General features: G+C 35.7%; 1 protein-coding gene across 1 annotated transcript; it reads right to left on the minus strand.

Annotated features, from left to right (window-relative positions):
* Positions 1 to 463: 463 nt before the first annotated feature.
* On the minus strand, positions 464 to 3,599 carry LOC146949014 (Tetratricopeptide repeat (TPR)-like superfamily protein). Its single transcript, XM_085745140.1, has 3 exons — positions 3,273 to 3,599; positions 1,849 to 2,037; positions 464 to 1,423 (listed from the first exon to the last, which is right to left on the minus strand). The coding sequence occupies exons 1-3, from the start codon at positions 3,441 to 3,443 to the stop codon at positions 950 to 952; spliced, it is 834 nt and encodes a 277-aa protein (XP_085601266.1). The 5' UTR covers positions 3,444 to 3,599; the 3' UTR covers positions 464 to 949.
* Between the last annotated feature and the right edge of the window lie 16,191 nt (positions 3,600 to 19,790).

The raw sequence follows: 19,790 nt of genomic DNA on the forward strand, positions 1-19,790 counted from the left end.
AAAGAAAAAGGAGAATAAGAAAAATACAAGGTTCTCTACAACTTATCTGACGAAGGTTATGAGATCTTACCAGACTCTCATTGTGGCTAGACATCAGAGAGGAAGAGCGAAACTATAACTGCTATCATAGGATTCAAGCACATGAGGTAAAAGAAACATTGAAAATGATTAGTAATTGCAAGACAATTGAGTCAGACAAATATACCTATTCAAGTGTAGAAAAATCTGGAAGATAGAGGAATTGTGTGGTTCACCAAACTTTTTAACAAGATTACGAGAACAAAGAAAATGTTGGATGACCGGAGAAGCACTTTAATTCTAACATATATGAACAAGGGGGTATACAAAATTGCATGAATTATAGGGAAATTAAACTACTATTTTATTATTATTATTATTATTATTATTATTATTATTATTATTATTATTATTATTATTATTATTATTATACAATAAAAAAGCATCAAGAAAAAACCATATATTTGTCCAAAAAAAAAAAAACCACACGTATAGTTTTGTAAAGAATACATCACCAAGATAAATAATGATGAATTGAGATTTCTATAACAGAAGTGAAGATGTTCATTAGTAAACTTGAGATATAAATGCACACATATTTATAACTTTACTAATAGACATCTCCATTTTAAGAAATATATAGAATCTCAATCCATTGAGCACCATATCTGGGCCGCAGCAGGCATGGTGAGAATCTTACTATTCACAAAATATGCAAACTAACTAAACGGTGAATGTTGGTAGCTTCGGAGGGAATCCACATGGACAGCCAAATCATCAGGTAGAAGTACTTCCCTAGGATTGGTAGATCTTCAAGTTGATAACATGATTGAGCTATTTCAACCAGTCCATTCTTGTCCATCAGAGGTCACTGTTTATGTTCACAAGGGATCAAAACAGCCATTTCTAGGTACCTCATATCAGAAACCTCTCATTTCACAGGACGTACACCAATTGTTTTCACACGAAAACGGTACTGTGGCAAAGATTCATCATCTTCATCCTCATCTTCACTAGAATCATCTTCGACATTGTCCCACCGAGCGTAGTCCAAAGCAGAATGTCCTTTTGGTTTTGGAATTGTTTTCCATGCTTTGGATTGTGGCTCGGATGATTCCTTGTTCTGTGCTTTAGGAACTATATGCTCTGTCGTCGACTTACAAGTCTCATAGTTTTGGTCACTTCCCAGTTTGGATGAAAACTTGAGGTCTGTTTGTTTGGGAGCACATTCAATATTGATAACACCTTTGCCAAGCTGACCCTTTAGATCTTTCCTAACATTAGAAGCTGCTGCATGTTTCTGTCCCATTTCTTCCTTCTTTACCTCTCTTTCTAGCATCGCCTTGTCCTTCTCATCTTCATGTTCCTCGAACTCCTCTTCTGACTCTGGTATTGGAGCAAGCGACTTTCCTTGAGCAATGAAAAATAGCATCATTTCTTAGAAACACAGCTGACAAAGTATATTCATTGCAAGAACATAATTCTAGGTCAAATTTACAAGGTTAGTGCACCCTTTTTCTCTACCTTCTTTTTATTCACCTACTTCTACTTTTCCTCTCTTCATTTCACATCTATATTTTAAATATTGAATACAACTCTTTTTAACAAACACATTACATTTGTTTATTTTTGATAAAAAAAAAAAAAAATTATTTAACATGCTGCACTTAATGAGTGTTCCCGCTATCAACAGGATGAAAGGGGGCATGGGATATATATATATATATATATATAAAAAAAAAAAAAAAAAACACTAAAACACTTATGAGTAATTTTCGAGATCTATCTAGTATAATACATGCAACTGAAATGAAAGGAATAATATCGTACCAACTGTGTCTTCAAGCGAGCATGAAGATTTTGATAGACTTCTGAGGATGGATTCAACTCCAAGAGTCTGTTGACATCAAAAAGTGCTGAATGGTACTCCTTCAGTGTCACCAGTGTTTGAGCCCTCAGCATCAATGCGCCACTGTGATTGCTATCAAGCTCAAGCACCGAAGTACATTCTTCTGCTGCCTGAAATATAGAGTAAGCATCATTGCTTGCAACATATAAATCTACTATTAGACTACAAATCTTTCATCAAAAGCTTCCAACTAGGAAGAAAAACTGACAAGAAAGGGCCTCATTTCAAAGTATGAAATCCCAACAACTATTTCTCATTTTACTATGCTTGACTTGGATTAGATAGAGGCTTAGAGCTGAAAAGGGGTTCCAAAAAATACGGCAAAAGTAGTGAATTTGTATGCAAGCACCAATTCGCAGGAGAGAACAGAGAAGATCAGAATACTGTATTCTGTTTCTATGATCACAATTCGCAGGTCTAAATAAATCCCAACCATTGTCACACAAAATGCATAACAAATGATCATGATTATAGAATGAGACTATAAACTAATAAGATTAATAATTCAGCATCAACAAGGCAGCCAATTTGTTACAAATACAAATCATAGATCCTATCCTTCTACAGATCTACAAGTAAACAAACAAATTAGTTAGATTCAACTAAGCAATTTTCCATTCACATTTCACAACCCATAATCTGAATTCTGAACAAATTTGCAAACTATTTCACCAACTAATCTAAATTATTAGAATTCATACAATATCATAGAAGAGAATTGCTAAATACTACAAAGGGTCAACCCACGAATTTCAAGAATGCTTACTTGCCGTATTTTTAATTAAGGAATAAAATTTTATTTCCGCATTTGGCGGAATTCATGGGATGGGTGGGCATACAAAATAGGCCTTTGTTTTTTTGACTCTTTCGTAGGTTTTATCATTTTTTATGATAAAAATATCTTAACCTAGTTAGGAATATTCATAAAACCAGAACTATGATAGTTCCAATAATCCTCAAACAATACCAAAAATTCCCTCCCTCTCGAGCAATCCTTTTTTTTCCCGGCCTCTGATTCCCGGGAAAAGGGGCTAATAACCTATTGTGCTGTAAGTAAAGTCTAACAAAAAATTGTTTCTAGCGTAGATCAAACTCGCATGCGCTAAGTCAATTTGACTTCTAACAGAAGCTCATTAACCACTTGAGTCTAACCGAACCTCATTAATACAATATTTACAACACAAGCACACACAAAATTAATCAAATAGTTTAGAAAAAGATAAACTATGGTATAATTAAAATTTATAGTTTCAATTTCATTTTTTGAATAATGCTAAAAAACTAATTCATCCAAAAAAAAAAAATGAACAGAGAATAGTGGAAGAATAATAATAAGAAAACGAACCTTTTTGAAATCATGAAGCTTAAGAAAACAAGCAGCACGATTACTATGCAAAGCGATCTTCTGAGGATTCGTCTTCGCCATACCAATAGCGTCCGTGTAAAACGCTAACGCCTCTTTGTAGAGTCCGTCACGGTACATCTGGTGACCGCGTTCGATCTTGTTCGTCGCCATTGATTTTCGAATTTGAATTTGTTTGGACTGTTATGTTTAACGAAATAAATGGGATTCGTTGAGATGAATTTGAAATTTATAGCTTAGCTTAGTGACAGCTTGTAGAGAGAGAGAGAGAAAGAAGAATGGAGTGAGAGAGATGATGAGGAAGGAGTTGGAAGTGATTTGTTTGTTTGGGTAATTATTCTGCTCTTCGTTGGAACGCGCGTTTGCCTCCTTCCTGTCTTTCAATTTTTTTAATCAAGTGGTACATTTTTGTTTTTATAGATAACTTTTTTTACAAAAATAAATGATATTCATTCGTTTAAATTGATAGAGTATATCGATAAAATACAAATTTAAAATCGTTAAAGTGAAAGATCAAAATAAACACTGCATTAAGATGGGAGATAAAAAATACACTGCATAAAGACGATAGATCAAAAGAAATGGAGTCATGCAGAGACGACGAAATCACAAAAACAAACAAAATAAGAATGACAATATGAGGAGATAACTTATTCAACTAAAAAAGAAAGAAAAACAATTTGAATGGATGATATTGGGTCAAAATTGACCCTTTGAAAAAAGTTGTTGGTTCTTTAGTTTTGAAAAGTGATTGAGATTTGAGAATCTAAAGTATGTATCAAAATAATTTTTTTTTATGAGCAAGGAGAGAGGACAGACATCAAGAGGCAACATAGATATCCCAACTAGGTTGGCACCCGGGAAACCTTCATCATATGCCGCCAAACTCTAAAGATTTTATTTAAAAAAGGGGGAAAAAGGAGGGGGGACTAGGCCAAAACCCTCAAAGAAAGAAAGATAAAACAAAAAGCAAAAAACAAATAACAAAAACTCCCCAAAAACAAATTATGGAAGTCTGTAGTTGGGTAATCCACATCTATCTCAAAAAAATCGACGGACAACTCAGAAAGAAGAGAATTTGGAAACACCGTTGCAGAAGTGAGAGCAGCCCAAAGATGTCGACGACGCTTGACCTTAACAGTCCAAAAATTCATTGGGCAGTTGTAGAAGGATCACCCCGAGCACGGGTTTTGGTAGGCTGCTTCTTTAAGACTAGTTGTAATTTTAATTTCTGTTTCTGCTTCCTTGTTAGAACCGGTGTGAAGTCTTCATCGGCTGATCTCTCATCATATTGACGCACCCGTTCCCATAAATCTAAACCATGTTGAATATTTTTGCTGGGATGAAATTCTTGTTGTTGAATTTCGGCAGCCACATGTTCATCATGCGATACATTAATATTAACATATGCTTGCACAGCCTCTTCAGTCCCTTCAAGTGATATCACGACAGCCTCATGGGACACTATAGAATTTTCAATGGAACGAGCAGCCATGGGGGATTGATTTGGAACAGAATGCACGTCAACGTGCTCAACCAAATTCTCTGTCTGAACCTGCGGCGAATCCATAGATACCTCATGCACGTTGTTGTGCTCAACAATTGATGAATGTGGTACATGCTCATGGGCACCCTTAGGACTCTCAACCAGCTCCCCCGGACGAGAATGATTATGTTCCACATCATCCGAGAGCGTTGCAGTAACATCGTCAACCACGGGGTTCTGCAACTCCTCCCGCGATGTTGGATGCGACTGCTCCACTCTCGCAGAATGCACTTCATCGTGCGCAACCGGAGAAACAATTTCAAACACTGGTGTAGCTAGTGGCAGCTCCTCACTAGAAATGTTGTCAAACACGTTATGGAGTGGAAAGCTGAAAGATGTTGACGACAATGACGTTCTGGGCATAGGGACCGTCACTTGAGAAGTAACAACCGCTGAAGTAGAATTAACAATTGGCCCCATGTGTGAGCTAGCAATAATAGGTGCTAGAATAGCCTGTGAAGGCGGAGCCAGTGTTGAAGGGGCAGTAGTAAGCAGAACTCTCTGAGAAGTGGTAACTGTCGAAGTAATCGGAGCCGGAACCCAAGTCCAGGTACTGCCATTGGCTGAAGTGGAAGCCCCTCCATCTGTGTCCTACCGAGTTGTTGTGGGGGGTGCTTTCTCAGCCACAACGATTTGTTTCCCACGATCATCTTTATCCTTTGGTTGTTGAGGATGTATCCATCGGCAAGAGGAGACATTATGTCCAATGGAGTAACAGTGATGGCAAAACAACGGCCTCCTCTCATATTGCACTTCCACCTTAAAGGCGAAGCCCTCACGCTCCACAAGGATCTCATCGTAAGCTCTCTTTGATAGGTCAATGTCAACTAGGATCCGTGCAAAGTGGCCAAAAGTGCGGTTTCTTGTCGGTCCATCAATGTCTATCGGAGTGCCAACCACACTTGTTATTTCCTTCAATGTTCGCTTCCGCCAATACTCTTGCGGTAACTCAACCAAGCGAATCCAGAGCGATACATGTCTGTTTCTGAGCAAGATACTTGAAATCTTTGGTCCACCGCGATAATCTTAACAAACCCGGCTTGAGGTTGACTGTGCCTGCTGCCCATATTTTCTAGAGATCATCCGCTGAGTTTAAGTGAAAGTCATAGTAACCCTTGCTGAGAGGCACCATTTTCCATCCCGCCGATGTTTTCCAAAGCTTTCCGATTTTGGTACTTAGGTCACGTGCAGAATACGGCTTATCCCCCTTGTGAAGAGTTAATCGGGCCCTTACCGCATTCTTGCATTCCTCTACTCCCCTATGGTCAAAGCATCTCCTTTAATGCATGGAGTAGGGAGAGGTCTGTCATCAATCACCTTCTGACCCGCTAAGGCTGCTGCAAATGACTTAGTTGTTACTATTGTAAGTGGTTGCGCAATTGCTGAAGGAACGGGTTGCCCAACTGCTGAAGGTACGACGTTTGACACACACGGCCAGGGGCACGTGTATGCCATCAGTGGCCTGACTGCAATTCACGATTATTTCCACCCAAATCCAATGATGACAGGAGTGGAGACTCACGTAAACAAGGCAGCAATTTTGAAAAGTCTAATTGGTATGATTCAATCGGTGAAAACACAGAGGCGTAGTTACAAATCCAATTGATCCAGCACCGAATTGGTTGAAAACAAATGAATAACCCATAGTCACATAATTCGCAATTCGCTCGGTACGCGGTACGGGTACGGGTTCGCCGTACGCGACATTAGAAGAATTCGGTACGTGTAGGGGTATAGAGCTTCGGTACGCTTCGGTTCGTAATACTAATATTACCTAATTAAATATAGTAAGCCATCAATAAATTATTTTTACTAGAATTTTTAAACAAAAAATAAATAAAATATTTTACTTAAAAAAATTGAGTTTACGTTTAATTTTTTTTTTCACAAAGCCATACTTATTATATTGTTTATTACTTCTGAGTAGCAATTCTCAATTCATTGGGCCAGCCAAATTTAGAAAAGCCCAATATAAAGAATGTCCAGGAAAATTGCTTTTCGGACATAGAATACTACCTTTTGACACAAGTAAATGACCAAATTATCCCCAGCGGCATTTAACAACCGCTGGGAAAAACGTCGGTAGTTAACTACCGCTGAGTGCCAGTGGTTGTTAACAACCGCCGAAGCTGAAGGTATCGGTTTTTAACTGCCGCTACGTGCTTGCCCATTTTCCAGAAGCTCATTTCCATTTTCCTGAAGGTTTCCTAACCAATTTTCATTTTCATATTCATTTTCATCTAAGATTTTCATCAAATAACCACTTGAAAATTCTTCTAAAATTTTCATATAATAACCAATTGATACCTAAACATATTCATCCAATATTTAACAGGAACATGGTAAAATTAAAACGCAAGAAATAATATAAAACGAACGTACGTATATGTCATAGAAATAGCAAAATGTATGGAACATGTCATAATAATACATCATGATCATCATAGTCAAAAAATACATAAAAAAAATCCTAATACTAATCAGCCCTGCCTACCCTGCCTCTGTTGCCCCCTGCGTCGCCTGGAAATCTGATAAGTAAGTGCAGGCTCAGTAGCACTAGCTATCCGCATGACCTCCTGGACAATCTCCTCTTTGGTCATCTCGGCTTGTCTGGCCACAATATCTCGGGCTATGTGCGCCACATCCCGGACGATCGTCAGTGTGTCAGGCATCTCCATGGCATGCTCCTCCTCAATCAGCTGCTCCACGTTCGCCGGCCTGGGAGCGGATCCCTCATCAGGTGGGAGAATGCGAGGGTGAGAGACTCTGGCATACCAAGCCATGTAGCCAGGAACATGCTGCCATGGTGTCTCACACCCATCTACCCAACCAGGTACTAACCATGCCGCAACATCCATCAACACAGTAGTCAACATCTGTGTAGGCACCAGAGGGACAGCTGAAGGATGTCTGGGAACGACCTGGACAAAGGAGAACTTCCTCTTCACCCGCTCAGGCAAATGACGGTACACCTTCTCCTTCCCGCACATGAGCCATCCCGAGTAAGTGCACAAGATATTAAATGGGTGCACGTCTCTGCGATCACCATAGGTAGAAAACCTGACGTCATCCACCTCCAAGTGATCCAGGCGTGAACGGTAATGGTGCACACTCTTATGGCCTTTGCTAGTGAGCCATCTCCAAGCACATGGTGTCCGCGGGTCCCAATACGGGTTACGCTTCCTTGGGTAAGGACCTGACAAATGCTCCAAAATCCATCCCTGCAACAAAATAAATAATACACAAAAATAATTATTCAAGTTAAAACTTCAATAAATCTAAAACATTATAAAATAGTCTAACATGATAATAAAATTTATAAAATAAATTCATAAAGAAATTAAGATAAATATTACCATAAAAAGAGTCGCAGAGCCAGCCATCGTTCTGTTATTCAAGATAACAGAATCATCCAGATAACCATAGAGGTAGGCTAAGGTCATCCCTCCCCATGACCACTTCCCAATCGCCCCCAAGTCCGCCATGCAATCCAGATATATCAAGTCGATGTGTCTGTTCGTTTTGTTAGTGAACAGCGCACAACCGACGAGATATAGAAGGAAACTCCTCACACAACACGCCCTCCTCCTGGCTCTCTCCTGCATCTCCTCCCTAGACTGTGCATGCTCAAGTCGTCTAGCCTCAGTCAGGTGCTGCTCATAAACCTGCTTCAGTGCGGGATAACTGATATGACCAGGAGATTCATCCCTAACCTGAACTCTGGCATCAGCATCTGACATGCCCAACAACCTGGTCATCATATCAATAGATCGGTCCCGATCCATCGACTCATCGTGCTCCAACATGCGGCCGTAAATAGGAATGTGCAGAAGATTATGCACATCGTCCAGAGTGATCGTCATCTCCCCCACAGGTAGATGAAAACTACTCGTCTCCGTGTGCCACCTCTCGCATAGAGCACGTATCATCGCATGGGTCACAGTCGAATACCCAACGTGTATCAAACCATGGAGGCCAGACCCCTCCACAGGCTCCCAAAACCACCTCATAGCCGCCTCCGGCTTATCAAGCTCCTTCAACCTTTTCCCCGCGTTTACGCACTTATAACCCGCTGCATCCTGCCACATCTGAAATTCAAATTAAATAAGACATTGTCACTATTTTAAATAACTAAAACACTTACGCTACATTATTTTAAATAACTAAAACACTTACGCTACGTTATTTTAAATAAATAAAACACTTACGCTTCATTATATTAATTAATTAAATCTCTTACGCTACGTTATTTTAATTAATTAAACAACTTACGCTACCTAATTTTAATTAATTAAACCACTTACGCTACGTTATATTAATTAATTAAATCACTTACGCTACGTTATTTTAATTAATTAAACAACTTACGCTACCTAATTTAAATTAATTAAATCAGTTACGCTACGTTATATTAATTAATTAAACAACTTACGCTACCTAATTTTAATTAATTACATCACTTATGCTACATTATATTAATTAATTAAATCACTTACGCTACGTTATTTTAATTAATTAAACAACTTACGCTACCTAATTTTAATTAATTAAATCACTTACGCTACGTTATTTTAATTAATTAAACAACTTACGGTATGTTATTGTAATTAATTAAACCACTTACGCTACCTAATATAATTAATTAAAACATTTAAAGAATTTTAAACAATTTAAACACTTACATTATTATGGTTCACCCAAAGAGGGTTCGCCACGTGTCTCGCGTAGTCGGACAACAATGACGTGGTCTGAGGTCCTCCAGGAAAGGGAGCCTCTCCAGCAGGATAGGGCGGTATCCGCGGAACACGACTACCTCGTCGTGGCTGAGGCTCACGCTCAAGCTCACCCTCGGGAATAACATTATGTGCCTCCATATAATCTGCCACAACATCCTCTGGCACCCCCTCATCCTCTGCCTCGTCCTGCGGCGGCGGCTGAAAATACATCCTCTCTTCCTCCATCCGATCAAAGCCAACAAAACCATCATCCGCATACCCAGCATAATCATGCGTTGGTGTCAGATCAACCACCTGGGATGAGTCATCCACATGTGCCTGTGAGCCCTCTCCATGTATCATCGGGTCCCTGCGCCTCCGAGTCTTAGAGACATACGGGTCTTCAGCCCTCTTTTCTCTCCGAGCACTAGCGGTACTCGCCTCTTTACCTCTCCGCATCCTATCCTCTCTAATAACCCGCCGCTACTCATCTGTATCCCTAGCCAAATCTGTACAAAACAAATTTTAAAAAACATAAATAAGTTGACAATGTATTTAAGAATACAATGTATCTAAGCATTCACTTAAGGCATCAAACATAGGCGAACATAGGCATGCATACAATGTATTTAAAACTTTTAAGGCATTGAACATAGCAAGTAACATGTAACATATCAAAAATGAAACTTAGGGGGGTGTATTGGATTATGATTTTAAAAGATGATTTTAATAAAAAAAGTCTTTAAGATTTTAAAAGACTGTGTGAGATTGTATTGATTCTGTGAGATTTTAAAAGACTTTTTATGTAAAAGACTTTATACACTCAAGATTTTAATCGATTTATCACACTGACTTTTAAGGATTTCAAAGGATTTTATGGGATTTTAAAATTTTAAAGGATTCAATGAATTTTAGGGGAAAAAAGAACAAACTTACAAGTGTGAAAGTGTGAATGATAAAAATAATGAACAAATAAATTCTAGCGTTTGAATAAAGAAAAATAAAACCAATAAAAAATTCTTTTACTATTGATTTTAAAATTTTAAGGATTTTATAAGATTTTAAGGGACTAAAAAACACTCTTAACACATTATTCTCCATACACATTTTTTATTTGTTAAAAATGTTATTCCCACAAAATTCAATTGTACTCCCTCCGGTCACATTTATAAGCAAAAAATGACTTTTTAGATACATTGAATAATGAATGTATCCGGTCACATTTATAGGTTAAATACATTAATCATTAGATGTATCTAAAAAGTTGTTTTTTTGCTTATAAATGTGACCAGATGGGGTACATATTTAAAATTATGACAGCCCTTACAAATCTTTCAAAAAAAAAAAATACTGTGTCAGCCCTCATTTTGTGTTTGAAATTAGAGAAGTCGTTTGAGTTTTTCTAAGAGAGGTGAGAGAGAGAGAGAGAGAGAGAGAAGAGAGGAGGGAGAGAGAGAGAGAGAGAGAGAGAGAGAGAGAGAGAGAGAGAGAGAGAGAGAGAATGGAGAGATAGAGAGACGAAGAGAGAAAGGAGAGAGGGGGGAGGGGAGAGAGAGAGAAGGGAGAAAAAAGAGATAGTAACTTTTAAATGAAAAACAATCCCAAGAAATCTCATCTTTTCATGAAAGATTTTTTCTTGTTAAAATTACACTACAAAATCCCACAAAATCCATCAAAATCCAATTTATTAAACAATCCTTCGAAATTTGAATGATTTTGAATACCATGAGACTTTTTTTAAGTGATGAAAAATCTTGATTGAATACCTCAAGACTTTTTTAAAATGACAAAGAGTCTTGATTGAATACCACAGGACTTTTTTTAAGTTGCAAAAAGTCTTGATTGAATACCACAAGACTTTTTCATAATTAAAAAGTCTTTTAAAATCCCACAGAATCCTAATCCAATACATCCCCCTTAGGCATTCATAAAATTTAATATAACACATTCATCAAACTTTATATAACATACCACATTATGTCATGCTTCAAACGTGCCAAAAAATTTAAAAATCCAAGCTTATAATAATTATAACATATATACTTTATAAAATTGAACATACTTGAAAACAAATTACACAAAAAAAGCAATATTTCCTCACTTATGCATTTTAACAAACACCTTATGTGCATTCTAAATTAGGAGCACAATTAGTGTTATTTGAACATCTAAACAACTACATTATACCTAAACCTACTCTAAACATCAATTCCAGCATAAACAATACATTAAAACATCTAAATCATAGTTAATTTTCAATTTTCTAACCTAACCTAAAACTACCTAAAACTAACATTTTGCTCAAAATTATGAAAACTAACACCCTAAACAAACTACATTGCATGTAAATAGGAAATAATGAACTTACTTGTGAATTAATTGATGAAATTTGGCTCAAATTCGTGAAGTACAAGTTTGGAGAAATTTGGAAGAGAGTTGAATGTGTTTGTGTTTCTGGAAAATGAAGAAATGAGGGTTCTGGTGTTGTTTAATCGCAGAACTCAGCGGCAGTTAACAGCCGCTGGAAGCCAGCGGTAGTTAACTACCGGCGTGTTTCCCAGCGGTAGTTAACTACCGCCAGGGGCATTATAGTCATTTCCATGTGTCAATTGGAAGTATTCTTTGTCAAAAAAGCAATTTTCAATGTCTAGTGCAAGAGCCCATCCAACACACTAACCATAATTTCATTATCTTCTTCCTCGTTCCTCCATACAGCAGCAGCCGCTACCAATCCCAGTTTCTTCAACTGACTTTCTTCACTCTCTCGCGTTCTTCTCACTTTCAGGCTACAACATCGTTCTTCAACTCACAGCTATCCCCCTTACTCTCACGACGCTGGTTTCTATGGGTACTCTTGGTTCGCGAGTTTTCGCGAATTTCTTCACGAATCTGAGCGAACCAATACGCGAAAGAACCGCGAATCGGTTCGAGCGAACCAATTCGCAGTTCGCCACTCAACCAGCGAATTATGTGACTATGGAATAACCAATTGGAATTACGTAAGCTAATAGAACCAAAAAAGCTAAACCCGTGAAAGTATTGGAAGCTACTCAATCCCAAGGAACAAACGTTAGCCAAGTAATGAATCAATTGAAAGCAAAAGTACACTAACAATTGAACCTTCTTAAATATGGATATGGATTGAAAGTAATGGACATGGAATGAAGAACATGAAGTGGCGGCGCTTGCTAGTGTTGTGCCCTAGCAGAGCGTTTTTGGCTTCTTAAATATAATACAACAAGAGTATGAGTAAATGTATATTGTTTTGATCTATCAAAATAAAGAGATTAGGAATAGACAAGATGACAAAAAATAAGTTATCATAGTTCAGTCCGCACAAAATGTGAGATTATCCAATATAATCCTTGAGATACACTCTCAATGTAGCACTCTCATTTATGGTCTACGTAATCTTACAAGTTTTGCACAACCTCTTCAAACTTTTGCAACCACGCAATCTGCCTTTAAAGCTCGAAAGATGATTAGTGATTCCCTAACAACTAATTACAATGACTTAGTTGTGATCTGAATCTGTTTTAACCATTTTAATCTCACAATGACCTTTCTTATCTCACAAGGTTCAATCTAGTATCACTAGAGTGGTGGACTTGAATTTCATATACACTTTGACTGATATTACAAATCTATTGTGTAGACTTAAGTGTATTTGAGATTGCTAGAATGATTCTTAACTTTGAGATTGAATCCGACAATTTTCAAGTAATATGATCTTTTTGTATTATGATCTTATTGTATGATGTATGATATTTTCAAAAAATATATTTTGGTGATATGTGTGTGAGATGTTCTCTTATTTTAATGTCGTGTTGAACAAGTAAGGAAAATAGCCTTTTGAAAAGCTAGTCATTATTTTGTCCTTTCTGATTTGCCTTGGTGACTAAGTTTCTCCTCAAAAGTAGTCATTGTGCTTTGTTCTCAACTTCTAATGTGTTAATATGATCTTCGAAAACATCTAATCACAAGATATTTGACAATATTTTATCTATGTTTTTGAGTCGTTTTATTAGAGTTTGATATCATTTTAGAGACGTTTTAGAGTTGTTTATGGTTGAAGGAATATTTTATATTTGTTATACCCTAATTTTGGACCTAAAAATACTAGCTCAATTCTTCTTTTCTTGCATTTCAAGTCATTCAAAATATTTTTTCTTACATTCCAAGTCATTTGAAATTATCTCTGATCAATTGCATCTTTCTCTGCATCTTATTTCAATGTTATTTGCAAAATTCATGAAAATGGGTATTTTAGTCTTTTCCTGCATTCAAACTCATTTTAGTCCTTAAAAATTGTTTGTGTCTTTCCATTTGATTTGAATAAGTCCTTGTTTCAATCTCGTGTTAAAATCCATTTCAAAAAATTACAGTTGAAGTCATTTTGAGTCAGTTTAGCCCCTAGGGGCATTTTAGTCATTTCCAGTATCAAAAACTCTTTCAAAATCCTTAATAATTGTCTCTGAGTCTTTTCAATTTGTTTGGATAAGCTCTTGCCTTAGTTCCCTGTTAAAGAACCATTTTAAAATTGCATTTGAGTCGTTTTGAGTCATTTCAGTCCCTAGGGGCATTTTGGTCATTTCACACGAAATTTTGGCAGAGAGAGGTTACTTTGAAGTACCTCATTTAAGTAGTTGGTTCATTTTAGTCCTTTTTGTGTTTTTTATTTTTGTTTCACTTTAAGTTTTTTCCATTTGCCAATTTTAATTCAATTTTATTTTTCATTTTGGTCCTCAAATTTCTAAAATTGCACTTTGGTCCTTTTTTCATTTCAGTCCTTAAAATCTTTAAAGTTTAATTCTTTTTTTTTCTTTTTTTTCCTTTTCTTTTTTTCTTTTCACTTTAGTCCATAAAATCTTTTTTAGTTTCAATTTTAGCCCTTTAAGTATTAAAAATTACCTATTGGTCCAATTTGTCAAAATTGCAGTTTGGTCCTTGTACTTTCGAAATTGCAGGAAGGTCCTTGAACCAAATTTAGTCCAAAGCAAGTCCAGGATACGTGGCAAGCCCTCATTGGCCTACAGATACACATGTCAAGCTATAAAAGGTGCATTCACTGCACAAGTGCCAACAGAATCAATCACAATTTGCCAACTCAACAAACACGTTTCACCAATTCTCTCTCCTCTAATAGAATCAAAATCACCTTTCATCAAGAACATGATGAAACTTTTGAAGAACTTCATCATCACAAAACCCTAACCGTTTCAAATTTCTATCAAAAATTCATCATCAAGCACACAAATCAAAATAAGTTTTCAGAAAACAAAAGATCAACACCGTTTCAATTAGAAAAACCTTCATCAAATTTGGTTTAATTCATGTTTGTTCTCAGTGATTCCTTACGGAAATCATCATCATCGAACCATATCATTCATCTTCTTGCAATTCAAGTCGAGGACGATCACAAGAAGAAGTTTGAGAAGAGAAGAAGAAGAATCAAAGCAAGTTTCGAACCGGTGAAGAAGGAGAAGAGAGTTTCACCGATTTATTTTTGGTTCAACACTTACCAGAAGAATCAAAAGCTTTCTCAAGAATCTTTTGTTCGAATCTCCAACTTAAAGCCAGGTAAACACACGAACTCTTCTCATTTTTGTTTTAAATCATCATCGAAAGTTCGTAATCAAAATAAACGGTGAAACATAGTAGATCAACAAGCTTTAAAACTTGTTCTTTCGAAAAAGTTTGAAAAAGATTGAAAAAGTTCAAAACCGAAACCCTAAAATGCAGATCTAGGATGATTCACCGTTTATTTCGTAAAATCAAGTTCAAATTCATAATCAGTATGAAAAATAGAACAGATTAGGGTTTGGATTCATGAGATTCGAAGCATCTGAAACGTCGCCAGAATCTGGAATTCACAGCGGTGACAATGAAGATTCCGATGAATCTTCATCGTCTCCAGCCGTTTCATTCCAGAAACCGGCGGTGGAGAGGTGAACGGAGAAGAAGAGAGAAGTGAGAGCTTCTCTCACTAGAATAAGCTTAGAGAGAGAAAGAGAAGTGAGAAATGGACTGGACCGGTCTCTTTGCTTTTTTATAGACCCCTGAACCAGACCGGTTCAGTCCTGGTTCAACTCTGATTCATTTTCAACCGTCTGATCTAGGTTTTTAGGATCCTGGATCAATCCAACGTCCCTGATACGTTTGGATAGTCCAGGATCCATATTCCCTTGGGCATGGGCTTGGGTTCCTGCGCAGACTGCTTCTCTTTCATGTTTTCTTGCTATTTCGTATGTTGTTTTTACTTTTTACACCTCTTTTGACTCAAAAATCTTTTTATAAAAATATCTAAAAATTCTTGTGTGTGTTTCTTGATATTTTTGTGAGTGTTTTACATATTAAAATTGATAAAAGAAGAATATACTTGACACTTGTGATTTGTTTATCTTTCTTGTGATTTTTTTTTTACTATACTTTGATATGATATTTTGGTGAATTGATACTGATGCTTGATGTGCAAATTTGTGAATATGTTGGTCTCTGAGTTTGGGTTTTTTTTACTGCTTGAGAGTACAATTTGTTGATTTCTTGTGTTGCAAGTTAGGTGGATTTTGTTTGTGAAAATTGAATGCCAAATATGCCTAAAATATATCATGGTTCTTTGACTTGAATGTGTTCTTATAATTCTCATTTTGTTGATTGTGATAAGAATCTTTGAACATTGTCATGATATGGGAATTATAAGTCATACACTTGTCTTGTTATCATGATAAATTTTAGGCATATTTTGCTAAGAGTTTAATCACTTTTTTTTTCAAGTTTTTGCTACTTTGTTTAATGTTCCTTTTGCTTATAATTTTCATGCCATTATACCTTATCCTACTAACCATTTCATTTCATGTTTCATTCATCCATAAGTATTCCTCATCTCACATCATATTTTCATCTCTTATTTCTTGCACTTTAATTTTTACCAAGGCTTAGAATGTAAAAATTAGGGACTTGTAATATTACTTTCATGCCATTTACTTTTCTTGCAAGACCATAGCATGTATCTAGGCCAATGATGTAAAGGACAATGGACTCTAATGATGTACACCGGCACAAGCACCGACACATGCACACATATCACATAGATATCTTTAGATATATGCTTAGGATATGCATGTTTAGATGTATGTTTAGGATTGCATGTTTAGATGAATGCTTAGGTTTTACACTTAGAAAAATCAATTTTCACAAATAACTTGAACAACATCACTTGAAAACCTTTTCCAAAAAATATAGGAGTCAAAACTCCTTTGCATTTTCTCTTTATTTTCTTAATCAAATTTCAATGAAAATTAATCATACTTAACTTTTTTTCCAAAATCACTAATCAAACCCCACTTTTTCTTAAATCTCAATGCTCATGAAGCCTCTCAATCTCCATTCTTCAAAATTCCAATTTTCAAACTTAAAATCAACCAATAAAAACAAAAACATTTTTTGGAAGAGAATTACGGTGGATTTGATCCCTTAAAAGGGTACGTAGGCAAGGAATCAAAATTCCTTCAATTCAAATAAAATAAAAATTCAAACACTTTCTTCTCCCTCCAATTCTTGACTTAGTAAACTCTTAGGTGTAAATATCACTTTTCAAATAGCATTTAAAAATAAAGCGCACGCGTAGAAAATAAAGACGGTTCCTATAGGATACTATAGTCGTTATGGGTGCCTAACACCTTCCCGTAGCGAAAACAACTCTCGGACCTCGATTCTCAAGGGTTTTGCTTATTTTTTCCCTTCCCAAGAAAAAATGAGATATCAAAGGTTAAAAGGTTCAAACGTAATCAATGTTTGACACCCGAAAACCAAGATAAAACAATATTGTTTTCATTTAAGCCCATGCAATTCTATTTCTTCCTAAAACTGACAACTACATAGGTGTTATGGGTCATTTTAGTGAGAAATCATGTAAATCGGAAAATCAAGACATCACATAGAGTTATGGAGGCAAGAGAATGAATATCAAAGGAGTTCAATAAGGATTTTAAAAGGCAATACAAAGTGGGAGAATAATATCATAAGTGCCAAGATGAAAGCATGGGGAAGATGCCCTATGTACCCCATGCTATGCCTCATGCGCCCCAGGCACATGGAAGTTCCCATAAGGCACAAAGTTTCAACTTCATGCGCCCCAGACGCATGGTTCCATGTATTTTTGCGTTTTGACTTGTTTTTCAAGTTGGATCAAGTGGAAAACCACTTTAACCCGGTTCTAAGCTTTCCTATAAATAATGACCCTTGAAAACACTTTTATTTATTAGAAATTGGGAGGTGCAAGGGGAAGGCAAGTAGAAAGGAAACATTAAGGAGCAACTAGAGTTTCCCTAACTCCTCTCTTGAGTATGTTTTGTAATTTATTATTGTTTATGTTTTTTGTTGTCATGAAAAACTAAACTCCCTCTAATATGGGTTATGAGATTTTTTTTTTAGGAATATGGGTTATGAGATAAACCTTTGTTTATTTGTTTGAAATCATTAATGCAATTTCTCTATTCAGTTATAATTTAAGTCTTATTTAACTTTTGATTTCTATTATCTTTATAATTCTTTTGGAACACAAATAAACCTGAATTGTATCTAATAGACCTTAGGCATACTGAGTCATATGATTATCTTGTATGATCCCAGGTTATAGTGCAGGGTTGAATTACCTTTCTTTAACCCAAATTATAATTAAAATAGAAAGTTGCTTAATTATCTTAATCAAATTAGGTTTTTTGATTAAGATGTTAGATTATGATTCATCCTTTGAGAACTTACTTGGTATCTCTCTAGTTAAGCAGAATTACCATAAGTAATTCGATTGATATATCACGGTTTCATAATTCAAAATATCGTTTATCAAGCAATTAGTCATAACTGATAATGAATATTGCATCAATTTGACAAATAAGACACAGGGTATTCAGAGAAACCTAATCACCTTATAATCTCTAAATCAAGCATCTTTTATTATCAGCAAACTACTACTCACATTGAGCACACAATTCAAAAGTGAAACCCCTTTAACCCCTTTAATTCATTTCTAGTTTGAATAAGTTAAGCGAATTGCTAAGTTGACGACAATCTCTATCGAGATAATAAACTTACTACTTTATTACTCCCTCCGTTTCAAAATGAGTGTCGCTTTAGCCAAAAAAAAATTGTTTCAAAATGAATGTCACTTTCAGTTTCCAATGCAATAATAACTTTTTCTTTTCAATTGTACCTTCCAATTAATACTCTGCACACTAATTCCAAAGTATTACTTTTAAAACTAACCAATAGTTAATAAGGATAATTTGGTAAAATAACCATTCTCTTACTTTTAATCATTGCATTTCTTAATATGTGTGAAAACACCTAAAACGACACTCATTTTGAAACGGAGGGAGTATTTCTAATATCATTGGATTCATTCTTTTCATCATTCTTTTATGTGTTTTCTAAATATCCCATTATGAAGTCCATTATTATCTTATATGATGATCTTCCGCGTCTCATTCTTATGTGTTATTGACTTGTCATCTAATGTACCTAATTTGCAATTTGAAGTACCCTTGATTTCAATTCTAATCTCAAAATTTGATCATTGACTTTGTAGATGAGATTGCATCTGAACTTTGGGTTGATGCCTTCTTTAAACTTGATATGAAGTGCTTTTGAATTTCCAGTATGTTCTCATTGATCTACAAACTGAAGTGCTTCTGCTTTCTATTCTTAAAACATCTTGGTTTATGAGAATGAAGAATTTTGATCATTATTTTTTATTGACATGAGATTGCATCTCATCTCCTAATTTCTTGGTTAATCTTGTCTTCATTCTGAGGTGTAGTTGAGATGTGCTTGATCTCATTTTGAAGTCTTTGTTATCAATATGATGTCCTTAACACATAATGATGTTAAGATTCAAGTTTCTTTGGGTATTTTTGATTTGTACATTTGTAATACTACCTCCGTTCCTTTTTAATTGTCACATTTTGACATTTTACACAAACCAAGACAATCAATAAATATTGCTACTTTTGATACAATAATTTCTATTTTTACTATAATAACCTTATTTATTTAATATCTCATTACATATATTTAATGTTGCATTGAATTATGCAAAGTGACACTTAAATAGGAACAAAAAAATTCTTCAAAAGTGACACTTAAAAAGGAACGGAGGGAGTATTTTGTTATAAAAAACACTCAAACAAACTTGTCAGAAAACTATACTTATCAGAATAATTTTGATCTTATCAAATAAGT

This window comes from Medicago sativa, chromosome 2, assembly GCF_051527215.1.
Source record: "Medicago sativa cultivar Bolivia chromosome 2, Bolivia_mono, whole genome shotgun sequence".
Taxonomy (NCBI): domain Eukaryota; kingdom Viridiplantae; phylum Streptophyta; class Magnoliopsida; order Fabales; family Fabaceae; genus Medicago; species Medicago sativa.